General features: G+C 38.1%; 1 protein-coding gene across 4 annotated transcripts in view; it reads right to left on the reverse strand.

Annotated features, from left to right (window-relative positions):
• LOC127935437 (gastrula zinc finger protein XlCGF57.1-like) overlaps positions 1–19664 on the reverse strand; it is a 193884-nt gene that overhangs the window by 166289 nt on the left and 7931 nt on the right. For 2 of the 4 annotated variants that reach the window (XM_052533303.1, XM_052533301.1), the window contains one exon: positions 11019–13782. The exons of the other annotated variants lie outside the window; for them this stretch is intronic. In XM_052533303.1, coding sequence (XP_052389263.1) covers positions 12020–13782 — 1763 coding nt within the window. In that variant the 3' untranslated portion in view covers positions 11019–12019. Of the gene's footprint in view, positions 1–11018; positions 13783–19664 lie in introns of those variants that run through there. 4 annotated transcript variants of the gene reach the window in all.

Below are 19664 nucleotides of genomic sequence, written 5' to 3' on the forward strand. Positions count from 1 at the left end.
AAGTCTGAAAACACATGAAATGATCCACACTGGAGTGAAACATTATAAGTGTTCACAAAAGATTCAGTGATTCATCAAATCTGAAAACACACGAGATGATCCACACTGGAGTGAAATGTTATAAGTGTTCACACTGTGACAAAAGATTCAGTGATTCATCAAGTCTGAAAACACATGAGATGATCCACACTGGAGTGAAATGTTATAAGTGTTCACACTGTGACAAAAGATTCAGTGATTCATCAAGTCTGAAAACACAAGAGATGATCCACACTGGAGTGAAACATTATAAATGTTATACTCTGACAAAAGATTCAGTAATTCATCAAGTCTGAAAACACATGAGATGATCCACATTGGAGTGAAATGTTATAAGTGTTCACACTGTGACAAGAGATTCAGTGATTCATCAAATCTGAAAACACACGAGATGATCCACACAGGAGTGAAACCTTACAAGTGTTCACACTGACAAAAGATTCAGTAATACATCAAGTCTGAAAACATGAGATGATCCACACTGGAGTGAAACATTATAAGTGTTCAGAGTTTCATGCCACCAGTCTCTGTTGAAGCCAGAGACTGTGGAAAAGCTTGTGTTCCTGGCTAATAATCTTTAGGGCCTAACAAATGTATTAACAAAATCTCAGTGAGTGCCTGATTTTAGGGTTCGTTGTTGTTGCTTTTTAACCGAGAAGACACCAGACAGTTTTTCCTGTTCTCTGCATATTTTGTGTCTTTTAAGAAAATAATTTAAAACTACATGTGCACTTTTTACTGTATATATGGCATGGCACTACTGTAAAGAAACAGTAGACGTAGTTGACATATATGTTCCTTATACTGAGGGTATTTTATTTATTTATTTTGTGCTTTCATTTAGCACTTTATTATGTTTTCATTTGAAGTATATGTACACTACAATTGGAAGAATTTTCTTTATTTAAAATAGCCATGCTTAATACTGGAAGTATATCCCTAATTCACAGTGTCCGTTCCTTTATTAACAAGACCCCAGGTTTAATTTCATTAGGAGAACTAAATGTTTAAAACCAAATGCATTACCTCGGCTGCAGGTTGGAAATATGTTTTTATTTAAAGTATCTGTGCATTTACACAAAATAATGTTCTTTGCCTAATACTGGAAGTATTTTCAGTACAGTGTATGTTCCTTAACTAAAAAGACACCAGTTTTTCTGTTCTCTGCAAAGTAAAGACTTTTATTTATCTGCAATATTTTGTTGTATGATTACAGTTTTGCTTTGCTAAATAAATGTTCTCAAAATTACATAAGTTTCTTTATTTAAAAAAAAATACGTTTAGCAGTTTGGCTTTCCTAAGGGTCGGTGTAACCTGTTCTGAAATGGTTCTATTATAATTTATATATCGCAATATATATCGTTATCGCAAAAGGTTGCAATGTATATCGCAATATGGATTTTAGGCCATATCGCCCATCCCTACTTGGTCGGTTTACTTAGTTTTGTCATGGCCACAACATAATAACTAGTGGGAACTTGATAATATGTTGTGGCCACGAGATATTAATTTGTGGGAACATCATATTAACTCGTGGGAACATTATATATGTTGTGGCCACATGGCCTCAAGATGTTATGTTGAGGGAAAAAAAACATTTCTCCTGGCCACAACAACTGAGGATTAGCAGAGATAGATTCATTAATATTTTATTTTTAATTAAATTATATTGTTTACAGTTTTAAACTTGACTTGAGACCTTTACAGTGTCTTGGAGTCTCATGCCTGTGCTTGTGAGTGCTGTCTGCCATGTTTATGAGGTTTGAAAGCAAAAAAAACTAAGTATTATTCACTTAGAGATATGGATGTATGGATTCATTTCATTAAAACACTTCTGGTAAGCATCGTTGAGCATTTATTTTTAGTATTTATTTAGCGCAGGCTATTGTTTTCCCAAAAATTTCTTAAAATATGTACTATATGAATCGTATGACTGAGATCATCTGCAAGATCTCTGTCCTGGTTTTACAGCTGCTAAATGTAAGCAGACTATTGAGAGTGAGGAGTCAAGTGCCGATTTGGGGTGAGTTGGGCGGGGTCTGAGCTGGTCGGCCATGATGATAGGAGACGCTATCGGTTGCCAGGGGCGGCACCTTCAGAACTTCACAGAGGCGCGACTAAACATTCCAGAGCTCTTTAATTTTTGCGCATTTATTATTTCGGCGGGACAGAGATGGATCTAGGAATACCTGAAAGAAAAGTAAAAAAGCAATGCAAAAAGATAAGGTGAAAGAAAAGGTACCTAACAGGAACAAGCGCAAAACAGTGGTATTTGGAGAAGCTCTCAGGCATCCAAAATATCGACCCATACGAGCTCCCTGCAGCAGAATGGCACAGAAACCTGGACCATACCTCCATGCAAATATATGGACATTGTGAATTATCTTGTTTTTGGTCTAAGTTACTACACAATGCAGGAGTTTATAAGCCACAAGTCTTTGGAAAGTTATGAGGCTTTCTGCTGTGGCTGAAAGGAGTTGGTAAGTTTCTTCACATGCGTTTTAGTGTGTTATAATAACACTGCATTTAGCAAACACTTTTTGACCGAAATGAAAAAGTAATTAACTATGACTGTTTCGTAAACACTAGATTGTAACGAGATGTTCAATGTACACAAATGTTTCCAACATGTTTTGATGTAAACTAAAGCGGTGTAAGACTAGATATTTTGTTCTATTTTGATTTTAGCCTAATGACACATACTGTACCAGGCTTTTGTGTTTTGTGTTGGGGGCTGCAAGTTGGACAAACCAGTTCTGGGTTGGCTGGGGTAGTTAAATGTGTGATTGCAAGAGATGTAAATGTCCTGATGCTGTGTCCATTCCGGTAACCTAAAAAACTGTATCCCATTGTTCGTGTATTTTTCCATATGTATCGTGTGAGGTACTGGAGCAGTTTTTAACACAGCAGTGACTTCCAGGCATGGTAAAACAGTGCAGAATTGTGAGAACCTCCTCTACTATCGAGTTAACAACACATGTAAACAAAAACATGCCGCCAGAATCCTGCCAACATGGTGGAGAGGATGATATTGAGGGGAGGGGTTCTGTACCATGACGACAACTCCTCACTCTCAATACTTGTACAGATGCACACCTCTGCCAAAACACATGTGACTACAACACAAACAGCATTACAGTTAATTGCTTTTTCTCTCAGGATGTAGAGACTAGGACTATGGATTAATCAAAAAATCGCGATTTGAGATGTTGCGATTTGCTAATCTTAAAAGCTTGCGATGTGGCCACTATATAACACTGTTCCAGAGCATATGCATGACTGTCAGCCTTGAGTGACAATCTTACTAATCAATAAAGTGAGCCCACCTCCGTTCATCCCAAACAGCTCTGCTCTAATCAACTGCGTAAACACCCACCCACCATTTAATAAAAAATAATAATAAAAAAAGGAAAGCAGGAGAGAGACAGAGTGGGATAATGGCGTCGACAGGGTCATGTCAATAGTTAGGCAAATTAAAACTAAAGAAAAAAAGTTATGTAACTTAAGCTTTGAACAGACAGACAACAAACAAAAAATATAATTTACAAGAGCTGTGTCACAATGCATATCAAGAGCATCTCGTATTGCATGTTTGCTATTCCCAATTCAGAAGACCGCACACACAGGCTGTGTCTCTGAACGCTTCTCATACTCTGTCCTCTCTTCTCCATGCGGCGCGAATCCCACGTCACATCACACACACACACACACACACACACACACACACACACACACACATACACATATATATATATATATATATATATATATAGAATCCCTCCCATAAACAATTGAAAGGCTTACATGGTTATAATTGGAATTGTATTGGATAGAACAACAGTAATTCCTATTGGATTAATGCCAAAGACAAAAAGGAATTTTGTAATGGTTTCATGGAGACTTTAAAAGTTGTTTTTTTTATCTGTAAAAGTTTAATTTTTTTTTAGCAGGGTAATTATACTCATAATGTGCTGCACATTATTGACAATATTGAGCTGAAGCTTGACTTTGAAAATGTAAAAATCGCAAATCAAATCGAAATATCTGTCAAAAAAATAATTTGCAATTAGATATTTTCCCCATATCGCACAACCCTAGAAGAGACACACCGGAGTAAAGTAAGTTCAAGCAAAGAGTCTGCATTGACCATTTCACCATGTTATTTTTTTTATTAACTGCAGGGAATATTTACTGAAGAGACCTGATCAACAGCAAGCTTTGGATCTACTGAATGTGTATTTTTCAAGCATCTTATTGCAGGGTTCACTGTTATTTATTGGCATAGCCAATAACTGGTGAAAAGTGTTTATTAATTTACTTCAATGTATAGTAAACCAGATTTCTTAAATAACCTCTGACTTGTGTTTTTTTGCAGAACTCAAAAGAAGATACTTTGAAGAATGCTGGTAATAAAAACCACAAGTATGTCAGGTATGGACATTATAAAGGGGACTAAATAATTTCCATTTCTTTTGTGGGGGGGGGGGATGTACTCTTTAATTGGCATGCTATGCATTAAATATTAATCATACTGGGCACAGCCACTTATTGTGCGGTCACTGCAGTTTGTGCTGTAAATAGTCTTGTCAAATAACAGCCCAGAAAACACAGAATGCTGTGAGGACGTCAGCATGACATTACTTTATGGCTACATTGGGAGGATGCCGTGGGCACATCCTCAAAAGACGTCGCTAGTTAGTCTCATTTGAAACGTTGTAGCGACATTGTCAGCTGGTCTCCAGATAACTTTTAATATTATTGCACTACATGTATTATTAAGATATGATATTATTATATTAAGATACCATTTGAATAGCCTATTATTTGGGAAATATACTAAAGAATGATCAAGCATGTTAAAATATGGCATGAATATATATATATAAAATAAAACATTACAATATAACATTTCTGTAATCTATATAGTCTACCAGTCTACAGTTTTTGAACAGTAAGATTTTTAGTTTTTAAAGTCTCTTCTGCAGACCAAGCCTGGATTTATTTGATCCAAAGAACAGCAAAAGCTACAATATTGTGAAATATTTTTACTATTTAAAATAACAGTTTTCTATTTGAATATATTTTAAAATGTAATTTACTTCTGTGGCCCATTTCAACAGAAAAGGCAACGAAAGTTACTTGCTAAATATGCTACATGGTATTAAAATAAAGCAGTAGTGCAAGTACAATGCAATATCACTTGTGATGCAAACACTCACACGCAAATGAAAGGCACTTCCCAAAGCTGGCCACTCTAGCCAGATGTTATCTCTTTATTCCTGGGACATCTGTGCCATTAGAGAGTGTTTTCTGCCACGGGCGGTCCACGGGGTGCGCTCCAGACTAACCCCACATCATGATTTGCTATATGTTTTTAATAAAAATAAATAATAAAAATATTGCGGCCGAAAATATTAGAGCTCTTTTTTTTCCCTGCACGACAGGCCTAATATTTAATACAGAGCCCCGCACATGACATGCAAGAAAAAAATAAATTTTTTGCACGTTTTAATAATTTGTTTCCTCAATGTAGTAAAATGTGCACACAATTACTATTACATTAAATCCCCCATAATTCGATTACAATTAGAGATCAAAAGGTTTATTTTTTTTGCACCAGATAAGATTAGAGTTTATTAGTTATTTGTGTATTTCAAGGTAATGGTCGGATCACATCAGGAACCGGACTAAAGGTGAGGTGTAAATATTGTGGTATTTTGGTCGTTAGGACTACTTGGTACGTTGGTGCAACCAATATGATTCGGTACTGTCACGTCCCCAAAATGTGCCAGTTTGGTCGTTAGGATGTACTCGCTCCGTTTCACTATAACATTGCCACGACAGATTTGGGAATTACAAAGTTACGTCTCTGCGACAAGTATGGTCACGAAGTAACGTGATAGCTGGGTTTTGGATTTATAGAAATCTAACACATTTACATGTACAGATATGTAATTAAAATAAATTTTAGAAATTAATCTATGGACATACAGTATTGTTCAAAATAATAGCAGTACAATGTGACTAACCAGAATAATCAAGGTTTTTCGTATATTTTTTTATTGCTACGTGGCAAACAAGTTACCAGTAGGTTCAGTAGATTCTCAGAAAACAAATGAGACCCAGCATTCATGATATGCACGCTCTTAAGGCTGTGCAATTGGGCAATTAGTTGAATTAGTTGAAAGGGGTGCGTTCAAAAAAATAGCAGTGTGGCATTCAATCACTGAGGTCATAAATTTTGTGAAGAAACAGGTGTGAATCAGGTGGCCCCTATTTAAGGATGAAGCCAACACTTGTTGAACATGCATTTGAAAGCTGAGGAAAATGGGTCGTTCAAGACATTGTTCAGAAGAACAGCGTACTTTGATTAAAAAGTTGATTAGAGAGGGGAAAACCTATAAAGAGGTGCAAAAAATGATAGGCTGTTCAGCTAAAATGATCTCCAATGCCTTAAAATGGAGAGCAAAACCAGAGAGACATGGAAGAAAATGGAAGACAACCATCAAAATGGATAGAAGAATAACCAGAATGGCAAAGGCTCAGCCAATGATCACCTCCAGGATGATCAAAGACAGTCTGGAGTTACCTGTAAGTACTGTGACAGTTAGAAGACATCTGTGTGAAGCTAATCTATTTTCAAGAATCCCCCGCAAAGTCCCTCTGTTAAAAAAAAGGCATGTGCAGAAGAGGTTACAATTTGCCAAAGAACACATCAACTGGCCTAAAGAGAAATGGAGGAACATTTTGTGGACTGATGAGAGTAAAATTGTTCTTTTTGGGTCCAAGGGCCACAGGCAGTTTGTGAGACGACCCCCAAACTCTGAATTCAAGCCACAGTACACAGTGAAGACAGTGAAGCATGGAGGTGCAAGCATCATGATATGGGCATGTTTCTCCTACTATGGTGTTGGGCCTATTTATCGCATACCAGGGATCATGGATCAGTTTGCATATGTTAAAATACTTGAAGAGGTCATGTTGCCCTATGCTGAAGAGGACATGCCCTTGAAATGGTTGTTTCAACAAGACAATGACCCAAAACACACTAGTAAACGGGCAAAGTCTTGGTTCCAAACCAACAAAATTAATGTTATGGAGTGGCCAGCCCAATCTCCAGACCTTAATCCAATTGAGAACTTGTGGGGTGATATCAAAAATGCTGTTTCTGAAGCAAAACCAAGAAATGTGAATGAATTGTGGAATGTTGTTAAAGAATCATGGAGTGGAATAACAGCTGAGAGGTGCCACAAGTTGGTTGACTCCATGCCACACAGATGTCAAGCAGTTTTAAAAAACTGTGGTCATACAACTAAATATTAGTTTAGTGATTCACAGGATTGCTAAATCCCAGAAAAAAAAAATGTTTGTACAAAATAGTTTTGAGTTTGTACAGTCAAAGGTAGACACTGCTATTTTTTTGAACACACCCCTTTCAACTAATTGCCCAATTGCACAGCCTTAAGAGCGTGCATATCATGAATGCTGGGTCTTGTTTGTTTTCTGACAATCTACTGAACCTACTGGTAACTTGTTTGCCACGTAGCAATAAAAAATATACTAAAAACCTTGATTATTCTGGTTAGTCACATTGTACTGCTATTATTTTGAACAATACTGTATTGCAAATTGATATATTTACATAGTCTGATATCTAAATGTATTTACATAAAGTAAATATTTCTGATAAAAATATATTTACATATTTTAAAAATGTGAAAAATATTAAAGTGGCCAAAATCTAAAATTTAAATATACATTTTCTAAATATATTTATATTGTATAAAATACATGTCCTTCTATTTGAATTTAAGATAGTTAAATATCAAAGTATATTTATTAGTAATACATTTCAATCTATGTGACTTCTGTTTGTGGAGTTTTGTAGTACATTCATTATAACAAATCATTATAACAAAGAACGATTGAGCATAGTTTACGGTACCGATATAAAGTTGGTTCGACATTTGATGTTGGATGTTAGACAGATATTCAGCAGAGAAAAAAATCAAATTCTTAGTGGGTGAGTGCAAATGCATAAAAATGGCTTGTCTGAAAAGCAATTGAATGTAGAACTGAACACAGATCACAGTTTAATTGTTTTAATTCTCCTCAATTTGTTGCAACACAAAGTCTTAAGCAGCAGCCCCCTAGCGCTTAGGCCAGCTAGGGACCGTCTAAAAAGAACATGATAATGAAAAAATGGAATGAAATATTTTTTTCATAATTAACAAAACAAGAGCAATTTGTGCACCCAAGGTCTTTGAATGATATAAAGACAAACACTTATAGTGCTCACTTGAATTTAAATAAGAAATATTGTAAACAAGATATTTTATAGTGGTTATTAATATATTATTACTATTACAGTTTTTCTCAATTGCTAAAACCCAATTTCTGAAACCTTGCTCAATTTTCTGAAAACATTGAACACAAAACCTCATCTTCAAGCACTATTTACAAAACCTCTGATTCCTCTTGCAAAATGAAACTTTCGCCTCGAAACAGATTTACCTGTGTTCAAAATCAAACACTGCTCTCAAATCATAAACAAAGTGATCAAAATGATATACACTATCAAGCAGTCAATAAACAATACAGCAACAAATAGAAAATACATTGTCTAGTATCTCTTAAATTGTGAGTGTAGTTGCATCTGATCAAATGTGCATTTTTATTCATTAGCTTGGGTTAAACTAATTTTAGTATGTTGGATCAGTAGCTATGCTAATGATGTCTCTATTTTGCCACGGGATTTACATCCTGTGGTAACTAGGATTTACACAAGCTCCAGTCTGGATCCAGAACACCTGAGAAGAGATGATGCTAACCCTGAATCAACAAACAGAACTAACAAATATTGCTACAAGTGTGACTGCATCATATAACAATTATTAATTAATAATATTAATAATGTTCATAGTCTAGCTGACTATGTCTTGTATTAATTTTTTTCAAAAAATCCTGTCAAACGTGCACAAACTGACTGTCACCACTATAAGCTACTACTAAATATTGTAGAAACATAATTTTCTGTAAAGTTGCTTTGTAACGATTCGTATTGTAAAAAGCGCTATACAAATAAACTTGAATTGAATTTTTCAAACTATATATGTTACCTCTTGGTCAACTCATCAGGAGGCATGGTATCTCTTTTCATAGTTTTCATAGTGGAGCTTGAGGGGAAGTTGTGGCCTAATGGTTAGAGGGTTGGACTCCCAATCGAAGGGTTGTGGGTTCTAGTCTCGGGCCGGACGGAATTGTGGGTGGGGGGAGTGCATGTACAGTTCTCTCTCCACCTTCAATACCATGACTGAGGTGCCCTTGAGCAAGGCATCGAACCCCCAACTGCTCCCCGGGCGCCGCAGCATAAATGGCTGCCCACTGCTCTCTGTGTGTGTGTGTGTGTGTGTGTGTGTGTGTGTGTGTGTGTGTGTGTGTGTGTGTGTGTGTGTGTGTGTGTGTGTGTGTGTGTGTGTGTGTGTGTGTGTGTGTGTGTGTGTGTGTGTGTGTGTGTGTGTGTGTATATTTTGGATTGGTTAAATGCAGAGCACAAATTCTGAGTTTGTTATGCACACAGTTGTATGTAGCTGTGTCTCCAGACAACCCTGTACAAATTGATTCCCTAGTAAATTGCATTAAAGACATAAATGATCAGATGTCACAAAACTTCTTACAACTTAACCAAGATAAAACAGAAGTTTTGCTTATTGGATCAAAAACGCAGAGAGAGAAATTGATCCCAAAACTAAATGTACTCGGATTAAACCCAAGCCAAGTGGCAAAAAACTTAGGAGTTGTCTTTGATTCTGATTTTAATTTTAAATCTCATGTATGCAATATTACTAAAACAGCATTTTATAACCTCAAGAAGAGATTATAAAATTGCTAAAGTAAGATCATTTCTCTCTCTGAGCAATACAGAAAAATTAATGCATGAATTTATTACTAGCAGACTTGACTATTGTAATGCCCTTCTTACAGGTCTACCAAAGAATATAATTAACCAGTTACAATTAATCCAAAACAGCGCTGCTCGAACATTTACAAAAGTCAAAAAAAGTCATCAAATCATATTACACCAGTACTAAAGTCATTACACTGGTTACCTATTAGATTTCGAATTGATTTTAAAAATCTTTTATTAGTTTATAAGGCATTGCACGGACTTGCTCCAGACTATCTTTCAAATATGATTACAGTATATGAACCGAGAAGGACTCTAAGATCTTCAGATTATTTTCTTTTAAATGTATCTTATCTTTTTATTTATTTTTATTCATATTTTGGATTTTTATAAATTCAATTTTAATCATGTATCTTAATAGGAGTATTTTACTTTTTTAATTGTTCTTTTAATTTTATTAATTGCTGTTTCTATTGTTTCCTTGTCAAGCACTTTGAATTGCATTAACTTGTTTAGAAAAGTGCTATATAAATAAAATTTGCTGGCTTTCCACATTGATCACATATGAATGGCTTCTCTCCAGTGTGGATGTACATCTGTGGTCTTTTATGCTTTGCAGAGTCAATTAAAGTCTTTCCACACATGAATGGAGAGTGACTGTGAATATTACTTATATATATATATATATATATATATATATATATATATATATATATTGGTCTGACCAGACAAATCCCATGTGAAAATCCGGCCAGTCCGGCCGTACTTCATAACTTCAGTCAGCTCGTCTTGGTTACTGCAATTTTCCTCTCTGTAGATTTACAATAAAACTAAATAAGATATAAAATACCACTGCCTCCTTTCGTTTTCATTTTAACATAAGAACAGCTGCGGGAATGTACTTAGTTTAGGGATATGTGTGTGTGTGTGTGTATATATATATATATATATATATATATATATATATATATATATATATATATATATATATAAATTTGCCTTTTTTATTTTCATTTTAACAATTAGATCAATTGAATACAGACCAAAGAAAACCTGTTAGATTTAACCCACAGATAAATTATATTTTATGTTTAACCACTACAGAGACATCAAAGCCAGCGGCACACATCAGAAGGTCTAGCCGAAGTGAGGCTGCTTCTCGGTGGATAGATGATCACTGAGCTCTCGCTGATTGCGTGGAGCTGACCGTCTCTGAGATCGGCGAAAATAGGCCCTGTCTTTATAAATAAACCACAGACTTGAGTTTTAAACAACTACATTCTCGCCTGAAATACTTTTAAAATTACATTTAATGACACAATAACACTAATATTTTGAAAATGATCCGCATAAATGGTGGTTGAACCCAAAAAATGCTGCGTGAACTCAGCTGACCATGGCTACTGCAATTTTCCTATCAGTAACGTTATATTTACAATAAAAGGAAATCGAATATCAAATACCACTGCCTCCTTTCGTTTTCATTTAAACATACTAACAGCTGCAGAAATGTACTTTGTTCAGGGATATGTGTATACAGCCATTACAATGAAATGAAATATTATATAGATTTGCCTTTTTTATTTTCATTTTAACATTAGATAAATTGAATACAGACAAAAGAAAACATGTTAGATTCACCCCACAGCTAAATTATATTTTATGTTTAACCACTAAAGAGACATCAGAGCCAGCGGCACACATCAGAAGGTCTAGCCGAGGTGCGGCTGCTTCTCGGCGGATAGATGATCACTGAGCTCTCGCTGATCGCGTGGAGCTCACGTCTCCGAGATCGGCGAAAATAGGCGATGTCTTTATAAATAAACCACAGATTTGAGTTTTAGACAACTACATTCTTGCCTGAAATACTTTTAAAATAACATTTCATGACAATAACAGTAATATTTTGAAAATGTTGATCCGAATAAATGGTGGTTGAACTCAACCAATGCTGCGTGAACTCAACCAACCAGGATGTTTAGCGCCCAAGACCCGCCCCCGAAAGTTCCGGAACTTTGAAAAAGGACCACCTCGCCAGCAGGGACTTTGAGGACCATTTTTTTACCCGGAACTTTATTTAGTTCCTGGTTCCTGCGGTGGAAATACACTGAGTACCAGGCCAAAGTCCCTAGTCCCTGGGTAAAGTTCCTGGGGTGGAAACGAGGTATAACTGGTTTCTCCACTAAGTGCTTTTTCCACTGCATGGATCTTCATGTGTTTCTTCAGGTGAATTTTAGAAGCGAAACTCTTCCCGCACTGATCACATGTGTGTGGTTTCTCTTTGCTGTGGATCCTCTCATGTGCTTTCATGTTTCCTAACACACTGAATCTCTTGTCACAGTGTGAACACTTGTAAGGTTTTTCTCCAGTGTGAATCCTCTGGTGCCGTTTTAAACACTGTGCTGTCATAAAAGTCTTGTCACACTCAAAGCACATGTACTCTCTCCCACCAGTATGTATTTTCTGATGTTCTTTTAAACTTTGCGGGAGTGAAAAACTCTTTCCACATTCAGAACATGAATGCGGCTTCTCCTTTGTATGAACTGTCAAGGATTTCTTCAGGTATGAAGCACACAAAAACATTTTTTCGTACTGATCACATGTGAACGGCTTCTCTCCGGTGTGGATTCTCATGTGTACTTTAAGTATTCCTTTATCTCTGAAGCTCTTCCCACACTGATCACAGGTGAATGGTTTCTCTCCAGTATGAACTCTCATGTGAAACTGAAGATTTGTTCTGTTTGAGAATGTCTTTTCACACTGTTCACACATGAACGGCTTCTCTCCGGTGTGGATCTTCATGTGTTCTTTAAGTAGTCCTTTATCTCTGAAGCTCTTACCACATTGGACACATGTGTGTGGTTTCTCTCCAGTGTGGATGCTCATGTGACTCTTAAGATTTGATGATTGTGTGAAGTTCTTCCCACACTTATCACAGGTGAATGGTTTCTCTCCAGTATGAACTCTCATGTGAAGCTGAAGATTTGTTCTGTTTGAGAAGGTCTTTTCACACTGTTCACACATGAATGGCTTCTCTCCGGTGTGGATCTTCATGTGTTCTTTAAGTATTCCTTTATATCTGAAGCTCTTACCACATTGGAGACATGTGAACGGCTTCTCTCCAGTGTGGGTCCTCATGTGACTCTTAAGGCTTGATGATTGTGTGAAGCTCTGCCCACACTGATCACAGGTGAATGGTTTCTCTCCAGTATGAACTCTCATGTGAAGCCGAAGATTTAATCTGTTTGAGAATGTCTTTTCACACTGTTCACACATGAACGGCTTCTCTCCGGTGTGGACCCTCATGTGTATCTTAAGATTTGATGATTGTGTGAAGCTCTTCCCACACTGGTCACAGGTGAATGGTTTCTCTCCAGTATGAACTCTCATGTGAAGCCGAAGATTTGAGCTTTTTGAGAATGTCTTTTCACACTGTTCACACATGAACGGCTTCTCTCCGGTGTGGATCTTCATGTGTACTTTAAGTAGTCCTTTATCTCTGAAGCTCTTACCACATTGGACACATGTGAATGGTTTCTCTCCAGTGTGGATGCTCATGTGACTCTTAAGATTTGATGATCGTGTGAAGCTCTGCCCACACTGATCACAGGTGAATGGTTTCTCTCCAGTATGAACTCTCATGTGAAGCTCAAGACTTTTTTTGTCTGAGAAACTCTTCCAACATTGAGTGCAGGTGAAAGATTTATTGGCTCTTCTTTTCTTTAAAAATGTATTTTTAGTGTTCAAGTGGCTTAAAGGCTTTTCTCCAGGTTTGTTATGTTGTTTCTCCTCCACTTCACTCAGTTCTTCACTCTCCTCGTTCCATTCCATCGGCTCTGAAATTAATGAATAAACAGTTTAATTTCATTGTCAGCACATCAAAATAAAGAAAAGACAAATACAAAGTGATCAATAATTTTGATGCATTTTTATAAATGAATTGAAACTTTACAAGAACAAGCTGATTTTTCGGTTTTTATTTTTTTAAAAACATTACATGCACTAATGTCATGTTTCTAACGTAATATTAAATTATATTACATTTTTATTCAAGCATTGCCATGATTGTGGCACATGTTTAATTTATTCTAACAAAAACGGTGTAATTAATAGTGGGCATTTATACTTCGTTTCATAGCATTGATTTTCATTCAAACGAATAGGATTGTGGGAGGCTGTAATGTCTGACCTGCAAATTTGTATCAAGTTAAGATGTATGACCTAGAGAAGTTACCTCTGTTATAGAGGTGTGCATTATTTATCATACCATAATATCTTTGTTGTTTGTTGCAAAATTACATTATCAATTGTCACTTGGCCAAAAAATTTTGTAAGTCCATTCATGATGACAGTCACTTGCTTAGTTTCTAAATTAATCAACTGTTTTGCACAAATCTTTTGAGTCAAGGATCCACCCATTCATTCGTTTATAAAGAGTCAATCACTCAGTGAGTTGTATGAACAATTCAATGCATCACTCAAGACTTCATGCCAACTACTGGTGGTTTTAGTGTAATATTTATTTATCCATGACAGTCCTAAACCAGTCAAGACCAGCACAAAAACACAATCAGCAATCAGGGCTCGTCATCACTGCGGTTGTCTACTGCCACCAGCGGTATAGTGCACGTGAAGTCACACACTTGTTTTGTTCACAAGTGTAATACAGATATAAAACAGTTATAGTTGATTTTTTTTTTTTTTTGTATTTCGACTAGAAGTCTATGGTAATTTAGAAATTACCTTAATTGCCATACACAACATTTCCTTTAGATTGTAAGGTTTGAGCGTTTATGCATTAAGCAAATTTATTTTGTGTTGGGCAATGGACCTTGTTGCAAAACCTAGTAATACATCGTTGATCTGGTGCCATCTCCATTCATGTCACCCATCCACATTTGTACAATTGTCTTCAAGTTTCAGTGATCACAAACGCCTGGCTGGACAGGTTTGGTGAGGCGTTCTTCAAACTGGCCAAATACAAATGAGACGCCGATAAATGAAAGATGTAGGGCTGTAGCTATCGAATATTTTAGTAATCGAGTATTCTACCAAAAATTCCATCTATTAATCTGATAAAATGTGTTGTTGCTTAATTTAAGTGCAAAATTAAGCAAGAGAAAACAAGACTCTCGGGTCTCTTAAAATGAACAACTAAGTTTCCTTTTTTAGAATTTTTTTTTTTTTTACTTTTTAAATGCATAGAATGCAATGCATACATCAAAAACACAAATTTAATTAATACCCATTGTTTCTCTGTCTGTACTTGTACTGTGAATAATAACAAAAAAATTTACAGATGAATTAAGTGCATTTAAGTGCCATTCAGTTGGGATTTTAAATAAAGCATTTTCTAAGATGCACATTAAACATTAAACACACAAAACATTAATTTAGTTTATCTTTTTATTATTGAAAATTAAGCAAACTTAACTTTTTGGTAAACAAAGGGGATTTACTATTAAAAATAAAACATGGAAGAAATGATTAAACCTTAAAAAAATTATGTTTAATTTATGTACATTCTGCTGAACAATAGTAATACAGGACTTTAATTTTGACGGGTTGACGTACCTTTACAGTTCTGCGTGTTATGTGACGCTAGTTTTACTCAAATCAAACAGTCAAATGCTCATGAAGTGACTGTCAGAGCAGTTCTGGAGATGTTGTTCATGTGTTCACGTCCTTATTTAGTGAGACAGCAGACGCTGAAACGCACGTTTCAGTGTGTGGGAGAAAAAAGGAAAACGCGCTTCTGCTCCATTTATTAACCGAGACACACAGAACATGCAAGATTTACATTTAATTAGACTGTTCCTGCTTAATATTTACAGATATTAGTCCATATCGTGATTTGATGTAAGTGCAATGACCGATTTTTGATTAATTCAAAATGTGGCAAATTCTGTGCCATTCCGCGTTAAACTGTAAAATCAGTTTTTATGACTGGATTCCACGATTCCCTCCGCGTTTTCTGCATTGCGAAAAACATAGGGCCCTTGTTGTGGTATGCCAGCTCTTTCTTGCAATGGACACACGCCATGACATTCTCTTTACGTTTGTCTGCGCCCTCAAATCAAAACACTGCTGACTCGGACGCAGCGCTTGTGTCTCCTTCCGCTTTGTGGCTGACATAAACGCGTTGTGTCACAGAAAAAAAAATAATTGCGAAATAACCTGTCGTGAGATTTAAAATAAATTAAAAGAGGCTTCGAGGCAGAGGAATTTGCCTCAATCATTTTTTGTAATCAAGTTACTCGAGGAATCGTTTCAGCCCTAGAAAGATGTTAACAAAAAATGTGACAATGATTCCTATTTCAAACAGGGCTTTCAGACGAGGGGCTCTATTTTAACGTTCTAAACGCAAAGTGTAAAGTTCACGTCACCGGTGCACTCAGGGGATGTCCAAATTCAATTTTGCTATTTTAACGATGGAAAAATGGTCCGTGCACCAGGGCACATTTTTGGAATGGGTTGTCCCAATTCTCTTAAGTAATGGGAGCAATGTTCAATAAACCAACCAGAGTGTCATCTTTCATTCCCTTTAAGAATGAGTTGTGCTCGTACTAGGGTGGATCACTATTTACATGGCGGAATTTGTTGGTGGAAAACTGAACGCTTCTCAATCAAAAGAAACAGATCTGCTTGTGCGTGAGGTTAAAGCGCACGAGCAGATCATCTACGAGACAAGCAGGAATCCACCAAAGCTTCGCGTGATGAGTCAGTAAAAAATAAAAAAATAAAATATATAAATAAAAATAATATTATATATATATATTCTTCTTCTTCTTATGCAGTCCATCGATTTCGAAGATGACGTCACCTCTAGGATGCGTTGTTGGAGTGTTGAGGCAGCCGCTGCTGTCTGCGGTGCCATTGAAGGTGGCTATAAAGCCCAATCCGAGAGCCACATGCCCTGCCGCAGTCGGGACATGTGAGTGCAGAGTCTGATAATGGGTGTAGTTGTGGCTGAGCGCGTTGGTGTCTGCGTTGACGCTGTGATTCGATCAGTTGGACCCCGAGACCACATGCAGAGCTCCATGCCTGGCGGTCGGCAGCAGTTATTTCTAGGACTCCAGGGTTAATGCTGCAGCTTTTCCGGGTCGACTTGAGGTGGTCCTTGTAGCGACGCTTCTGACGCTAAGGTCTACTGTTGGCTGCGTATATCTGCCCATAGAGTACCTGCCGGGGTAGGCGGTGGGAGGGCATGCGGATAACGTGTCCAACCCATCGCAGTTGCCGCCTAGCAATGGTTGCCTCTATGCTGCTGGAGTTAGTGCGATGTAGGATGTCCGCATGGGGGATTTTGTCTTTTCATGTCACACCTAGTATGAGCTGAAGGCATCTGATGTGAAAGCCTTCAAGGCACAGAATATGCCTGCGGTAGGGAGTCCAAGCTTCCGCACTGAATAGCAGGGTGGAAACACAGACTGCCTGGTAGACGGCCGCTTTGGTGAAGGTACGGAGATCTTTATTAGCAAAGACTCTAGATCGAAGTCTACCAAAGGCAGAGGAGGCAAAATTTATGCGTGCCTGGACCTCGTTGTCTATGAGACAGGTGGGTGTTAGGATACTTCTGAGGTAACAAAAGTGCTGAACAACCTTTACTGGTGTGCCATGGATATAGAATTCAGATGGGGGATGGAAGGATGGGGGCTTTGGTCTGTGCAATGATCTCAGTCTTTTGGATGTTGACTCGTAGGCCACAAGCTTGGTAGACTGCACATACAACATCCAATGTGTGCTGCAGTGCAGTAGGGCTAAGGGCTAGGAGGGCACAGTCATCAGCGTATAGCAGTTCATGAATTGTGGTGGTGGTGGTCTTGGTGATGGCTTGCAGGCGGCGAAGGTTAAAGAGGTTCCCGTCCAGACGAAACTGTAGGCAGACACCATCGTCGGGGCTAAGGGAATTGCGGGAGAGGAGGGTGACTGCTGCCAGGAAAAGATTGAAGATCACTGGAGCCAGTACACATCCCTGTTTCACTCCTACCTGCACAGGAAAGGAGAGGGATTGAGATGTGAAACCTTGGAGGCACTCCAAACTTCTCCAGAATGACCCAAAGGACTTGGCGGTCAATGGTGTCAAAAGCCTTTGCCAGGTCGATGAAGGCAATGAACAGATCTTTGTTCTGTTCTCTAGCCTTCTCCTGCAATTGGCGTAGAACAAAGATCATGTCAGAGGTGGACCGATCCTTTCTGAAGCCGCACTGTGACTCAGGAAGGATTCTCTCTGTGATGTGCTTAGTAAGACGAAACAGCATTACCTTTGTTAATACTTTCCCCGCTACAGAGAGCAGGGATTTCCCACGACTGTTTCCACAGATGGACTTGTCGCCCTTTTTCTTGTTGATAGTAACAATGTGAGTCTTTCCAGCCTTGTGGAACAGCTTTTTGTGCCCATATTATCTGGATAAGTTGGTGGAGATTTTTGGTGAGCATATACCCACCTTTCTTTAGAGCCTCTGCAGGGATTCCATCAGGACCAGCAGACTTATTGTCCTTGAGACTTCGTACTGCTGCCAGGACTTCTGAGAATCTGGGAGGGTCATCTAGCTCATGCACAGGTGGGAGCTTTGGAAGGCGCTGCAGGACAGTGGGGTCAGTCGGATTGTATTGGTTAAGAAGGGTGTTAAAATGTTCAGCCCAACGCTCAAGAATTTCTTGTTTGTCCTTGTGCAGAATTGTGCCGTCTGCAGATCTGATAGGGGTGATTCTGCGTTTTTGGGGTCCATATAGTGATTTTATTGCATTATAAAAAGCTTGAGACTTGTTGGTGTCCGCATAACCTTGAATTTCATGGGCTTTCCTAAGCCACCAGTCATTTTCCATTATGCGAAGCCGTCGTTCCACCTCAGCACGGATCTTACTCCATTGGGAGTGTAGAGAGGGAGATTGTGGGTTGGAGAGGTGGGCATAGAGGGCTTTGCACTTCTCCTCCAGAAGGTTGTGTATTTCAAGAGAGCTGTCGTCAAACCAGTCCTGGTGACGTTTGGAGGTGAAACCAATTGTATCGGAAGCGGCTTGTCGTATAGCTGAGCTAAGGTTAGCCCATGCGCTTTCAGCTGTTTTGCATAGGGGATGAGTGATGGTGGAGGAAAGGTTATTAGCCAAGCAGCAACGGTAAGATGCAGTAATGTCAGGAGATTTTAAAGCTCGAGCGTTGAGCCGTCTTGAGGGTTGTTTCCTGGTGTGTTGAGGTCAGACCTTTAGATGTATCTTGGATCTGATCAGCCGATGGTCTGTCCAGCACTCCGCCCCACGCACTGCTCGGGTGATGGATATTTCATGTAGATCTTGTTGCCGGGTTATAATGTAGTCCAGTAGGTGCCAGTGTTTTTATCTGGGGTGCATCCATGATGCTTTGTATTTATTTTTCATTTGAAAAGTTTTATTGGTTATGACCAGTTTATGCTCAGAGCAGAGGGAGAGGAGTCGCAGGCCATTCTAGTTCATGTTGCCTAAACCATGTTTCCCAATTACCCCAGGCCAGAGCATGTTCCTGGTGCCTACTCTGGCATTGAAATCTCCTTGAGGAACTTTGAAGAGCTCTGTCAAGAGACTCGGCAAAAGCCGTCTTTGATGCTTTCTTCAGCATCCAGAGTTGGTGCATAAGTGCTTATCAAGGTTGCATAGCGACTCTTCACAAGGGGAATGCGCCAAGTCATCAGCAGCTCACTGATTCCCACAGGAGACTCTGGGATGTTCTGTAGCAGTCTGC

This window comes from Carassius gibelio, chromosome A19, assembly GCF_023724105.1.
Source record: "Carassius gibelio isolate Cgi1373 ecotype wild population from Czech Republic chromosome A19, carGib1.2-hapl.c, whole genome shotgun sequence".
Classification (NCBI taxonomy): Eukaryota; Metazoa; Chordata; class Actinopteri; order Cypriniformes; family Cyprinidae; genus Carassius; species Carassius gibelio.